This window comes from Camelus bactrianus, chromosome 17 (genome assembly GCF_048773025.1).
Source record: "Camelus bactrianus isolate YW-2024 breed Bactrian camel chromosome 17, ASM4877302v1, whole genome shotgun sequence".
NCBI classification, from domain to species: domain Eukaryota; kingdom Metazoa; phylum Chordata; class Mammalia; order Artiodactyla; family Camelidae; genus Camelus; species Camelus bactrianus.
This window is the reverse complement of record NC_133555.1, coordinates 33,656,835-33,670,335: the sequence shown is the minus strand read 5'-3', so window position 1 is coordinate 33,670,335 and position 13,501 is coordinate 33,656,835. Positions and strand designations below refer to the sequence as shown.

At 57.4% G+C, this 13,501-nt stretch overlaps 1 protein-coding gene across 6 annotated transcripts; it reads right to left on the bottom strand.

Annotated features, from left to right (window-relative positions):
• Positions 1-205: 205 nt before the first annotated feature.
• On the bottom strand, positions 206-13,225 carry MST1R (macrophage stimulating 1 receptor). 6 transcript variants are annotated; one of them, XM_074344872.1, is made up of 20 exons: positions 13,051-13,225; positions 11,586-12,893; positions 8,530-8,718; positions 8,327-8,455; positions 7,978-8,148; positions 7,504-7,664; positions 6,990-7,155; positions 6,741-6,877; positions 6,149-6,310; positions 5,960-6,053; positions 5,594-5,806; positions 5,346-5,492; positions 5,103-5,265; positions 4,568-4,951; positions 4,130-4,210; positions 3,804-3,985; positions 3,601-3,710; positions 3,176-3,341; positions 2,636-2,772; positions 206-748 (listed from the first exon to the last, which is right to left on the bottom strand). In XM_074344872.1, the coding sequence occupies exons 2-20, from the start codon at positions 12,825-12,827 to the stop codon at positions 493-495; spliced, it is 4,290 nt and encodes a 1,429-aa protein (XP_074200973.1). In that variant the 5' UTR covers positions 12,828-12,893; positions 13,051-13,225; the 3' UTR covers positions 206-492. The 6 variants fall into 6 exon arrangements, with proteins under 6 accessions (XP_074200973.1, XP_045361978.1, XP_010967557.1 ...); XM_045506022.2 differs by having other exon boundaries at positions 4,568-4,774; positions 4,850-4,951; positions 11,586-13,111; XM_010969255.3 differs by having other exon boundaries at positions 4,568-4,774; positions 4,850-4,951; positions 5,594-5,803; positions 11,586-13,111.
• Positions 13,226-13,501: the final 276 nt, after the last annotated feature.

Here is a 13,501-nt window from a genome sequence, read left to right as displayed (position 1 = left end):
CCTCAGGGTCTTTTCATGCGCTGTTCACTTCACCCAAAACTCTCTTCCCTCAACTGCTTCTGGCACAGTTCCCACTGACAAAGTCTCAGAAAAAATGTCACCTCCTGGGGTGGCTTCCCACACCTTTCTATTCATCTTGCTATCTAAAGCTGCCCTCCATTCCCTCAAAACAGCCTGTCTGTTTCTTTCACAGCATTTATCACAATTTGAACTTGAATACTCATTTATTCATTTACTGATTCAAGGGCCAGTGGTCACCATTGAGTCCCCTGTGCCCAGCAGCCAGGCACACAGCAGACATTCCATAAATACTGCATCAAGGATCCCCTCACTGGTTCCCTCTGTGGAGTGAGAGGCCATTGTGCCTTGCACCTTCCTATGCCCCTGAAGGCTGAGAGGCAGGGACAGGGGCAGAGGCCAGCCCAGAGGCAGCTTGGGTTAACTCCCACCATTACACAGGTCCAATCCCTCAGATCCTGCCTGGGGCTGAGGTCACGTGGGCCTTGGTGGCTCTGAGAGGGGCCGGGGCCGCCCTGTGCTCCTGTGCACTGGAGGGGACGGCGACTGTTCCGATGACAGGTTTGCCTTGTCAGAGGTGCCAGGACCCATGTTCACATAGGCCACGGGCAGCTGCACGTAATGGTCTCCTCGCAGCGTGGCCACCATGCGCTCCACTTCCCCTGCCAGCACTCCGAAGGTGGGTCTTGCTGCAGGATCTGCAGCCCAGCAGTGCTGCATCACTGCATACCTACCGAGTGGAGGAAAACGTCAGAAGCATGGTGCACTGCACCCAGAGACTCCGGTCCATCTGCTTGCTGTTACCACCCGGCAGGCCACACAGGGGTGAGGGCAGGTGACAGGACCTGGTGCCTTGCATCGCCCAATTAGGGGCAGCTCTTCTCCTTCCCAACTTGGCAAGGTTGAATTGTGTCAGGGGGCTCCTGTGCCCTGTGACCTGGGCTATGTGATCTTGAGCAAGTTCCTTAACTCTGTGCCTCTGGATCCTTCTCTGATCACAGAGCTATTGGGGCATAAGGTGAGAGGATGCCTGTGAAGGTCTTAGCTTAGGGCCCAACTCACAAGCTATCGTGGTTATCATCACATATCTTCCAGGAAGGAAGCCCAGATCTGGGGATTAAAAAGCCTGAGATGTGTGGGGCAGCACATAGCACCATGGTTCCCAAGCAAGTGTCTCTGGGTTTGTCGGGTGAGTCCTAATACATCCACCTTTATCTTGGAAATATTATCCCTGCCTTAAATGATACTACAATTGCCCTACACACAATAATCTCGTATAATTTTTAGACCCTCTGAAGGTGGGACTGTTATCATTCCAACTTTCCAGATGAGAAAAACTGAGGCCCAGAGAGAAGGGACTTGCCCTGAAATAGAGGATGCTGTGGTGTGCCACCCAGATACCCCCCTTTATTCTGCCTGTGGATGCTGATGGCTCTTGGCTGAGGCCCTGTCTAGGAATTGCCCTAGGGAGAAAAGAAATGCCTCCTCCAAGTTCACACTCCTTCCTCAGGGACAGCTGTGACCAGTGACTGATTGATGTCTGGTGCAAATAGCTGGGCCCCTTGATCTCAATTTCAGAAAACTCTGAAGGGCCTTTCCAGTGTCAGAGGTTTCCAGGGCATAGGCTGTAGCTTCTGTTGCATCTGCATCACAGGCCAACTTCTTCCCCTGCCTAGTCCTGCTTCTCTCACCCCCAGTCTACCAATAAACCCTCTGCACATAAATCTCCATCTCAGAGTCTGTTTAGGGAGACTGCAATAGAGGCAAATAGACAGTGAAGTTAATTTCCTTTACTTTGTTTTCTGCTTTGTTTTGTTTTGCAGGGGGAGGGAATTAGGTTTATTTATTTATTTTAAGTGGACATACTAGAAATTGAACCCAGGACCTCGTGCATGCTAAACACACACTCTACCACTGAGATATACCCTCCCCCTAATTTCCCTTACTTTGAATCAGACACATTAGTGATGTAAATAATAAAGAGCAAACCCAAGGCAGGCAGGGCAGTGAGGAAGGATTACTCATACCCTTCTGGAACACAGATTGGATAGGACTCATCAACCACCTTTACCTGTGTTCTTCCTGTTCTAACCAGAGACTTCAGCACAGCTGAGGCATGTGTGCTGCTTATGAAGCTGAACCTGGGCACCAAAACCACCCATCAGGCACTGATGAAACACAGCGGCCATCATACCTCTGGGAACAGGCAATCTAAAACTATATCCAGTGGAAAAAAAAATCTGATCTGCTGATGGAGGGGGAGGGGCTAGTGTGGGAGCTAATGGAACATTTCCTTGAGGTTAAGAAAGAGGAAAAGATGGAAAACAGCCCCCCTTGGTGGGGGTGGGTGGAGAGGAGTCCTGGGAAATCAAATCACTGGCCTCAATCCAGACTGAGTTAGGAAATGCTGTTACCATGGCAACTGTGATATTCTTCCAGCACCCAGCCCCGAATAGGGGTGGAACCAATCTGCAGATGAGGAAACTGAGGCCCAGAGAGGGTCCTTTTCCAGGTCAGCCAGAGAATCAGGCAAAGAGTCAGGCAAGGACTCTGTCTCCAGCCCCTTTCTTGTCTCTGGGGCCTAGCTCACTCCCCATCACCACTTCCACATACTCACAGAGAATCGGGGCAATACTCAGGCTGGGGCAGGCGGCGACCCTGGGCCAGGAAGTGAGCAAGGTCAAAAGGGTCAATGTGGGAGTATGGTGGGGCACCCCGTGTCAGCAGCTCCCATAACAGCACACCAAACGACCACTGTGGGAGGAGAGAGGTGAAGGGACTCAACTCTTACCCCAAATTTGGAGACAGGTGGGTCCCCCCAGCTCCTCTACCTCTCAGAGCCCTTTAGCTGGAATGGAGGGGCTTGACCCCCCAATCAGAGCCCATTCCTCAAAACCTCACCAATGTCTTCCCTCTGTCCCCACCCACCACTTGAGCCTGCCCAGAGTTGGTGTTGGGCAGGGCCCAGATTGTCTGGAGTTCATAGCCTTCTCTTGCCCTGACACCTGCCCAGAGGTGGGCAAATGGGCTGGGGGTGCTGCCCAGCTAGGGAATTCCCTGGACTCAGATCATCGTCCGGAGCTAATGGGCAGGTCCAGGCTGAGTGTCCTCCCAGGACGCTGAAGCAATGTGGGCCCTGGGGCAGCTGGGGCCTTACCACATCAGACTTGGTGGTGAATCTGTAGGTCTGTAGGCTCTCGAGAGCCATCCATTTGACAGGTAGGCGAGCGTGGCGGTGCTGTTGGACACTGTAGTATTCCTTGTCCAGGACGTCGCGGGCCAGACCAAAATCAGCCACCTTGACCGTGAATGACTCATCCAGCCTGGGAAGGGAATCACTCTCAGGACTGGCCCCCACCAGGCCCTGAACCCACCTGTCCCAGCCCTCACAGGGTTTCTGAGCCACAATGTCCAATCCAAGACTGCACAGGGTAGACAGGAAAACTGAGGCCCAGAGACAGGAGGACATGTCCAGGGCTGCACAGCAAGGGCTGGAGCGTGGGCCCCTCCCTGAGGTGCAGCTTAGCTGCAGGCCCTGGTGCTCTGCCCCCTTGCTTCTCCCCAGCTGCTCTGGCAGCTCACATGCAGTTCCGAGCAGCCAGGTCCCTGTGCACAAACTTCTGCTCTGCCAGGTACTCCATGCCGCGGGCCACCTGCAGGCCAAAGCTGATGAGGTCCTTCACCGTGGGGTTCTAGGGGCACAGGTGGGTCAGTAGGTGAAGGCAGAGCAGCTCCATCCCCAGCTGCTGCCCAAGCCCCTGACCCAGGGCCCACAGAGCACTGACCCGCTGGGGTGAGCGGATGAACTGGAGCAGGTCTCCGTGGCGCATGTAGGGCAGCAGCACACGAGGCAGCCCTTCAGGCGGAAGCACGATCCCAATGAGAGCCAGCACGTTTGGGTGGTGCAGACCCCGCATGAGCAGCCCCTCGCGCAGGAAGGCCTCCACCTCCTGCACTTCTGTGATGCCTGCAGAGCGGCTTGAGTCAGGCCCAGGGCAGGGAGCCAAGGGTCAGACAGGGAAATGGAGAAGAAAGTTCTCCTGCTCAGGGTCGCTCAGTGAGGTGGTTGCACAGCAGGGACGGAGACCCTCCCAGCCTCTGTCCCACTTACGACTCAGCGACTTGATGGCACAGTGGACTTGATTCTGGGCCTCGTCTATGTATTCTCCATGGTAGACGACTCCAAAATGGCCTATGAGGGAGAGATGGTGAGAGGAGCCCCAGTGCCCAGGGCTCCACCACACCCTCTCATTGGCACCCAGACCTCAGAGCACCAACTGGCCAATCTGACATTAAAGACAAGCGGCAGCCTCCAGATGGCAGAGCCTGCAGCCTTCCTAGGCCCACTTAATCTGCACCAGAACCCAGTGAGGACAGAATTTCTGTTTCCCAGATGAGCAAATGGAGGCTCAGAGAGGTTACACAGTATGCCTCAGGTCACACAGGTTGGTGAGAAGGCCAGAGCAGAGGCCTGCCTAACTGTTCCTTGAGCCCATGTCATCTCAGGACTCCATCTCTGTCCCAGTCCCAGCTGGCCTGGCCCCCATACCTTTGCCAATGACTCGGTCAGTGTGGGTGAGCACCCGTTCATGGGGAATCAGCACATCCTTAACCTCGGCCAGGAGCGTGGGGTTCAGGTCCCCGAGTTGGATGGACTCTTTCCTCAGCAGTGGGACATGGGATCCGACCCCACTGTCTGAAAAGGATGCTCTGTGGATCCGAGTGGTAGAACCCAGGTCACTGATGGCAGGGGATGCTGTGGAGGAGAGGGAGTGAGGGACTTGTGGCACAGAGGGCATGGCCCCAGCTTCTAGTACTGCCACCATCTCACCGAGGCCATTTCTGTAGTCAGAGCCTGAGCGGAGAATAGGCAGAGGTAAGTCTCCAGTGGTCCTGTCCAGGGATGCCAAATCATCCAGATTCGGAGAAAGGACTGTGGAAAAATGGCCCCTAGTGGCCAACCATTCCAAGCTCCTAGAGGCTGACCCCTACCCAGGAGGCATGGGCAGACCAAGGATATAGGGGCTTGGAGGTGTCACTGTTTTGGGGTAGGGGCTGAGTCAGGATGGGAGTGGAGAGCTCACCTAGCTGTTTCCTCCGGTAGTAACTGAAGACCAGTACGGCAGCCAGTACACCCACAAGCAGGAGCAGGGCCAGCAGGACACCGAGGAGCATGCTCTGGGGGACCCCTTCCAGACCTGGCCGCACTACCCTGCCCAGGATGTGACACCCACCATCCACGCAGACCTGGGGGCAGGTGGCAGCTCAGGCCCAGCCTGCAGGCCCTCAACCCACATCTCCTGCAGAAGGCCTGCTGAGCTGCCTACCTGCAGTGGAGCACCATCCTTGCCAAGTTGCAGGGAGAGGGGCAGGGGGCAGACGACCACATCGCCTCGGAGCTCATGCCGGCAGCTCTCACCTCCCACGGTCACGTTCACATCCACACAGTCAGCCACAGCACCCAGCCCAATATACTGCAGAGACAGTCATGAGGACTGGCCAGTGCCCCCATCTCCTTTGGGCAGACTTCAGCCCCAACCCTCCACTGTCCCAGCCCCTCATCCCCCACACTTACCTCAAACTTAATGGCATGCTCCTCAGGCTTCAGCGGGGCCAGGTCTGTGCTGGGTGGGTAGGGTGGGGGCAGGAAGCGAAAGCCAGGCAGTGTGAAGCCAGGAGCCCCATCCCCCTGGACACTCAGGTTCCCCATCACCCACCCCTGAGGACCTCGGACCACGTATTCAGGCAGGCGGCACCAGTGCTGCTCCGGGAGCTGCCCTTCACACTGCTGGACCCATGCGAGAGTGGTTAGCCAGGTATCCTACCTACGGCCACCCCAGTCCCCCAGCTCAGCACAGGGTAGGGCTGGAACTCAGAGGACTGGTGTGGCCTTCCTCCCTCCTGGCCAGTGCCCGCTTTGCAGCTGCCAGCACCCGCTCACCCTGTTCTCCACTGCCTTAAGCCCATCATGGAATGACACCACGAGGTGCCGCACTGAAGTCAGGTGCTGGCCACGGATGGTCACATAGGAGCCACTGTGGAGGAGAGTGGGGTGGTGAGCTTGGGGTGCTCTCCAAGGCTGGATCCTTCGTTCTTAGGAGACCAGAGTGGGCAAGGAGGTGGCACTTACGTGTAGCCACAGTTGGGGCTGATGCCCAGCATGATGGGGTCTTCCTTGTAGTGGAAGTTCCAGGAGCCAGGCACCTTGGCACCCCCTACCTGCAGGCGAATGGGAACGCTGGCAGTAGCGGCCCCTGGGGGCGTGGTACATAAAAGCTGCCCCTCGCTGACCCTGCAGAACAGGTGGATTGGGCTCAGAGGCACCCTCCATGTGATAGTCAGACCCAACTCCTCCAGGGGCCTGCCGATCCGTCCCAGTTCTTCTGCTGGTCATCCCCTCAACCTGCCCTACTCCGTGGCTCTGTCTGAAGGTAGGGTGGTCCCAGTAAGTCCTCCAAGAAGACAAGGAGGGAACAGGTACCCCACAACATTGGCTGGAGCCATTGGACTCTAGGTCTAGAGGCAATGGACTCTCCTGCCATCCCCAAACCACCTCTGAGCTGGAGGAAGCAACAGACCCTTCTTCCTGGACCTGTTCCTTACACTGACCATGTGACTGAGCCCTCCTCCTTCTGCCCTGACAGGGATCCAAGCCCCACGTGGTGAGGGCTCCCCTGTGTGGGACCCTGTGGATTCCCATCCCCTTTCCTGCTGGCACTTACCGTTTCAGCGGGCACTCAGTCCCATTGATGAGCACAGCCCGGCTGGTGCCTACAGACAGGCCTTGGCCTTCAAGGGTGAGGGAGGTTCCCCCTGCCCGTGGGCCAAAGAGGGGTTGTACTGTTCTCAGCACCGGCTCCTGAGAGGGCATGGAGGTGGCTTAGCTTGCAGTAGGAGGCCCTCCACCCAAACCCTTCCCTGCCCAAATTGCCCAGCAGGCCAAGAGAACAGACAAGGCAAGGTGGCCTCACCACGAAAGAGAAGCCTTGAAGCATGGAGGTGCCATCCACCCGGAAATGCCTGCCCAGTGGCACGTTGGACACGGTGAGGCTGACGTTGGCAGGCCCAGCTACCTGCATGACCAAGGGCTCCAGCTCACACTCAAGCTCCTCTACAAAGTACTTCCGGGGCACTTGGCTGGGACACCAGGGGAACTCAAAGTCAGCCAGGGGCCACCTTGGCTGGTTGCCTGCCCACTACAAATCACAGGTCTCCTCTGAGCTTGAGGATACTCATTTCTTCCCCCAGGTTAGGCAGGATCTGGCAGAGCAGAGACTAATCTTGCCAGGCCAGGACTCACCAGACAGGTAGGGCACATGCAGGCTCAAGAAGGGACAGAGATGTCTCCCCAGACACAAAGCCACAAAGCCATTGCAACTTACCCCATACCACTATGCCCCACACAAGCAGAAGACAGGGTCTCACAGGGACGGGGATGCTTGGTTACCCCCATCAGGGATCAAAAGGGTAGAGACCAGGTTGTACCTGAGGTTTGAGCTGTCCTTATGCAGCAGTCGGCAGGGACTTTGACCCACGGTGACCTGATGGGTGTCTTTAGGCACCAGGCCAGTAGGGTGTAGGTTGAAGTTGGAGCCACACAGGGTTAGCCTTGTGCTGCCCCTCAGGGGTCCACTCTGGGGGTGGAACTGAGGGGAGAGGAGAAGATGGCCTGAGTCCCCTTCTGGGTCAGGACTCTCAGCCTTGTCTGCTTTCCCCGAAGTTTTCTGCCATACTCCTTGCCTGTCTCACACTTCATCATTCTAGGTCCCTCACTAGTCCTCACTCAAAACTTTTCTGCCTCTAAGTCTTTGCATGTGCCATCCTCTCTGCCAAGAATGCCCTCCTTGTAGATACTGAGGCCAGCTCAGGCCTGAGGAAGATCATGGTCAAGAGCTGCTGACCCCCACCTCAGGCCCAGCTTGCCCCACCCTTACCTGTATCCTGCCAGGCAAGCCATACCTCAGTAAGCTCTGGTGGGCAATGGTCCTGTTGCCAGGGGCCAGGACACTCCTTCTGCCGGCCACACATGCCCCCACACCATCCACAGCCCATGAAACGCTGTGCCCGCAGGCAACGCCAACAGGTGAGGAAGTGGCGGCAGCCAGGGCCCCGGATAGGTACCTGGAAGACCTTGGACAGACAGGTGGCTCAGGGGTGGCTGAAGGTGGTGGGGGGACTAGGTCCCCTAGACTCCCTGGTCCCAGCATAAACCAGGGAGGTGAGACCTGTGTGTCAGTGCCTCCCTGGATCCAATGGGGTGGCTGTGCTCCCACAGCACAGTCCCAGGCCCTGCCCTGCCCCACCTTACCTTGTCCCCAGAGGCAAAGAGAAGGTGGTCCCCAAGGCGACTGATATCCCGATGCACAGGCTGCCCATTGCTGCCCAGTGAGAAGTTGGACACGTACAGCAAGTAGTTGAGAGACCTGGCCAGTTCCACCTGGGACAGGTCAGCTGTGAGCAAAATGGGGATGAGGGTTTGGGGACAAGGGGCTGTGGAGATGAGGAACCTACCTGCAGGATGCGCCCATCAGCTGTGCCCATGTGGGCCAATGTGACATTGTCGAGGCGTGTCACGTGCAATGCAGTGACCTGCACTGGCCCTAACAGCCCATTGAAGAGGTCCACACGTGAGAAGCTGCTGCTGACCAGCAGAGGGAAGTGGTGGCAACTGGTGTTGGGGCTGAGGGCCTCCAGGCCAGGCTGGGGAGGGTCAGGGAAGGAGTCAGGGCTCATCTCCATGCACTGACCCCTTGGGAACTCTGTCAGTGACCACCACAGCCCAAACTCCCACCCCTCACCTGTCCTGGCTGCAGAAGGTCCCAGGCCTGCCAGTTTCCCCACCCCCTCCACGGGGCTCTCAGAAGTAGCAAGGCCAGGGAAGAAGGCCAAGGCTGGAAGTCTGGCTCAGCTCCCTCTGCACGTCCATTCTGATAATGAGTCTTACAGAGTCAACCACATTCTGTCCTCACAGCCTTGCTGTAGAGTGGGTACTCTCACCACCCCCATATTACAGAGAAGGAAACTGGCTCACAGAGGTTTGCTCACCTGTCAAAGACCTTATAGCCACTCCTCTCCTCAGGAGAGGAGCCAGGTTGGAAGTCTGAGTTCTTGACCAGAGTCCTCTCCTGCCCCCTGCTGGTTCCTCCCTGCACTTCACAAACCCTGTTCCCTCTTAAGGCTTCGGTTTCTCCCCCTGCGTAAGGGCCTGAACGCTGAGGTTAACTGGCCAGCACAGGGTGAGTAACATGGTCCTTCTCCCTGAGACACCACAGGTCTTCCTGAATCTCCAGCTGCTACCTATACCTCCTTCAGGGTACAAAAGAGATAAACCAAAGCCTGAGGGTCTGTATACCAGACTAGGCCCTGGGGCTGGGAAACAATAATTTCTCTCCTGCTCTTAGCAGGAGGGTGTTTGGGGTAGAGTGCCAAGGGCAAGGCTGTGGAAGCCTCTGGGACACCAGGAAGTGAGAGTGTGAGTGCAGGGTATCGAGCTGGGCGCAAGGTGTAGCCAGGGCTCTGTAGCCTTAGCTGCTCGGAACCCTCCCTTACCAGCCCTAAGGGTGATCCCCAAGGCTGACAGAAGGCCCCCTATTAGACTAAGTATGCTTAACCCAGTCCTGATTGAAAGTCTTGGGAGCAAAAGTAGGTCTCGAGCTGAGCCCTGAAACTCCACACACTGGATCTGTAGCCTGGGTGGGTGGAGACTAGGACTCTGTCCTCACTGGAGGTGGGTAAGAGTCTTGAACCTAGCAGGAAGACAGCCAGGTGATTTCAGTATGACTCAGCGACAGGTGGGGCTGTGGGGTGGAAAAGGGGCCCTATCCCAGTCAGAGCCACACCCGTGCCTGTTGGCCCCTGGGCTCCAGGGCCTTAGCTCTGGGTTCCCAGGCCTGTCTAGGGGCCCCTGTTTCCGGAAAACACTTAAGCATCCAATGCCCCGTAGTGGAGGGTGACCCCCCCATACTCAAACCCTGTCTGAACCCATGGTGGGCAGGTCCCAGCTCTGAGCCCCTCAGGCTTCATGAGGGCAGCCACAGTGAGCACACAGTGGGTGTCTTCCTGGAGGCTGCAGGCCCAGTCACAGGACAAACACTGTACAGGCTGGTTCATACAAGGCCTGGCCAGCCTATAGGCGGGGCTTGAGCCTGGCACCACCAAGTTGTGCTGGGTATCTTCTGATCCCCTGACCACTAGCCAAGTCAGGGAGAGGTTCTGACTCCCCAGAGAGAAGGAGAGGAGGCCAGGCAGGGCCGCCCAGCTCAGACTAGGGATCCCAACCCCTAGGGCCTCCTCAACCCATATGGAGTCAGCAGAGGGTAGAAGGCTGAAGACTCCCTACCCTTCATTGTGTATAAATTCTCCTCCCAGCACTGGGGCATCAGTCAGAGCAAAAGGAGTTAGTGGAGAATGTCATAGCAGGGCTAGGGCCACAGGGCAGCCAAAGACTCAGAGAGCAGTGACTGTGGGTCAGCTTGCTAAAAGGCCACTTGTCCAATGCCATTTGTTCATTCATTCCATTGCCCTGGGTTAGTCTCTTGTATGGTGGGACTGTTTCAACGGCTTCGAGGGATCAGTTTTGGTTTTGTCCTCAGGGAATTATTTTAAAGAATTTCCTTTTTGTCTCTTCTCCAGATCCCTGACACTTATGCTGGAGAGAACCTGCATAGGATCTGCTGGAAGGCATCCCCAGTTAAGCATGGGCTGGGAGACCTCCTTCCTGGGGTGAGAAGGGGGACTGCGGCAGGGCCCCAACTATGGTGAAAGAAAGTATGGGATTCCTGCATGGTGAACTAATTCTAATCAGCCTCTCCTAGGCCTTTACTCATCCCCAGATGTTTATAGTTGATTGCACAAGACTGGAGTGAACCTTCTGGAATCTACCAGAGCCAAGCCTCCTTCCCACTACATCCTGAATCCTCTCCCAATCACCCAACGGAGAACAATCAGGAATGAGTGGGTCAGTAAAGCCCAAGGCATGCAGGCTCCCTGACAAGCCCCCAACTTCCAAGGCCCAGTAGGCTCTCTAGAGGGGGAGGCATTCTCTGACAATCCCTGACCCACCCTCCTTGGAAAGCAGAGCAAAACAAATGTTCCCACAGGGAAAGCAAAACAGTGTTGGTGAGTAGCTATGAGTCTGGATGAATCTGTGAGCATCTGCCTGTCTGGAGGGCGCTGCTTTTCTGTGCATGTCCTTAAGGTTATTAGTGAGCAGATGGGAAGGGACACCCATCATTCTACCCAGCATTTGGAAGTGTGCCTGGCAGAGAGACAGTTATGATGCAGTCTGGTTTTCACATGGCCAGGGAAACTACCTAAAAAATCAAGAGGCCAGGGTGAGAGGGTTAAAGAGCAAAATGGCATAGCAACAGGGTCCAGCCTGGCCAGGAGATGATCCTCCAGTGTGGCCTTTGGCTGATTCCCTCACTACCCTAAAGAATAGGGTGGAAGAGGAAACCTGCCCCCGACTGCCGTCCCCCTTCCAGATCCCCTCAGTACCGGAAGAGAGGCAGCTGGAAGGGAAGCATGCGTACAATGCTCACAAGTGAGGGCCCCTTCTTTCTGCTCACCGGGTGAGGGCAGAAACTGGGCAATTGAAAGAAGTCAAGGTCTCGGCGGAGGCCAGGGTGGACTGGAGGCTCACAGCAGCGCTCTACTCCCTGATCAATGAGAGTGTTCAGCAGATCAACCGGGAAGGCACAGACGACAGAGCTGGGATCCACAACTGGCTTGCTGTCCCTGCTAGCTGAGAAGACCCCAAATAGCACTTCCTGGCCCTCGGCGATGCTCAGTTCAGCAGCCAATCTGCTGCCCACAGGAGCGGCATGGGCTGCCCTCAGCACTGGGTAGGGATGCCCTCCCTCATGGGCCGCGCGTCGCCGGCGTTTAGGCTCAAAACTGCAGTCAAGGACCATCTCGCGGTAGTTGCCCAGGTCGGTCTCTACAGCACTGAGCCGTGCCACACGTGTGTGTAAGGCGCCGGGAGCGGCTGCCACGTTGGCTGGCTGCACTGTCAGGAAGTAGACGAAGGCTCCTGCGTGGAAACTGTACACATATTCGATGCGGTAGGAAGCGAGGTGCTCGGGCAGCACTGACAGTGCTGCAAAGCCTGGTGCAAATCCTGAAGCGTCAGCCTTGAGGCGCCGGATGGACACTGAGCCGGGGCTGAAGCTGGCGGCCACTGTTGAGTTCAGCGAGGATGCCACGTAGAAGTAGGAGGCATGGCCCTGCTCAACCACGGTCACAAGGGTACCCAGAGGGCTGGCCACACAGTCGGGACAGTCCTCGGGCCGATTGTGGTGTGCAGAGAAAAGGCAGACTGGTGGTGCCAGGTGCAGGGCTGCCCCTTGGGGCTCTAGCTCATGCAGGAAGCAGCGACCATGAAGGCTGGAGCCACAACTGATCAATGCGGGCAGCGCCGGCTCCAGCACTAGCACCTGCGCATCTGTATCCTCCCGCGGGCCGTAGGGGCCCGGGCCACAGGCAGCACACGTCCGGCAGTCTGGGTCCCCGACAGGGCCCGTGGCCAGGCTCTCAATTGGTTGCAGGTCAGGCCCAAGCACGTGCAGGCGATTGCGTATGGCCACAAACATGGCACTCTCTTCCCCGCCGCCCTCATAGGTCGCCACGGCCTGTACCGGACCGCCGGCGGAGAAACTGGGCACCAAGTACTCCACTTCAAAGTCGCGGGAAGCAGCGTAGGGGACGCGCGGGCACTGCCAGGACCCACCCGTCGTGGGCACCGCCGGCAGCAACAGCAGCAACAGCAGTAGTAACAGGAAGGGCTGCAAAGGTGGCGGGTGGAGCTCCATCGAGGCCCAGAAGGGGCCCCGCGAGGTTCCTGCAGGCCAGAGCCCGGCTGGAAGCCGACTAGAATCCTGTGTTGGGACCAGTGGGGAGTGCCGTCCTGAGAGCCCTCCGGCAGCTGACCCCGCCAGGGCTTCTGAGATGCCCACCGCTCGCCCCCGCCCTTGGGTCTGAGCACCTGACGCGGGCAGACACACTCACCGACAGGGAACAGAAAAGCCGCCTCACCTGCTGATCCAGCTGCCGCTCCCAGCCGGCGCTTGGAGCAAAGTCTGTCGGAGCGCCCCGGGCGGGGCTTGCCGGGCAGGGGTATGGGGGCGGGGCCGTGGGCTGGGCCTGCTGTAGGCCTGGCCTATCCCCGCCCCTCTGCCCTTCCGACTCTCCTGGCCCTCGAAAGCCTGGGTCCTACACCTACTCTTGGGCGCCTTTTTTTTCCCCTCAGTGGCCTGTGGGTGGGTGTGCGTGGAGTGGTCTGGAGAGAGGTTACACAGATCTGAGCCGTCCCGACCCGCCCCCAAAGACTGGGCAGAGATGAGGAAGGACCAGGGCTGCCCCAGCGCGTTTGAGGACCACCAGGCTTCTTTATTCTCTTGGAGCCAGGATACAGCAACATCCTCAGACGCTGGTTTCCGGGCAGGGCCTGAGGGACCCACCGTCTGGGGAACAGAGACCAGGAATG

Bases quoted from the DNA above. Each gene is read 5' to 3' on its own strand.
- MST1R (XM_074344872.1), bottom strand. From the start codon at position 12,827: ATGGAGCTCCACCCGCCACCTTTGCAGCCCTTCCTGTTACTACTGCTG. The intron at 7,665-7,977 runs GTATGGCTTGCC...CTCTCCCCTCAG, and splicing joins GCCCACCAGAGCTTACTGAG to TTCCACCCCCAGAGTGGACC. The intron at 6,311-6,740 runs GTAAGTGCCAGC...CCTGTTCTGCAG, and splicing joins ACTGAGTGCCCGCTGAAACG to GGTCAGCGAGGGGCAGCTTT.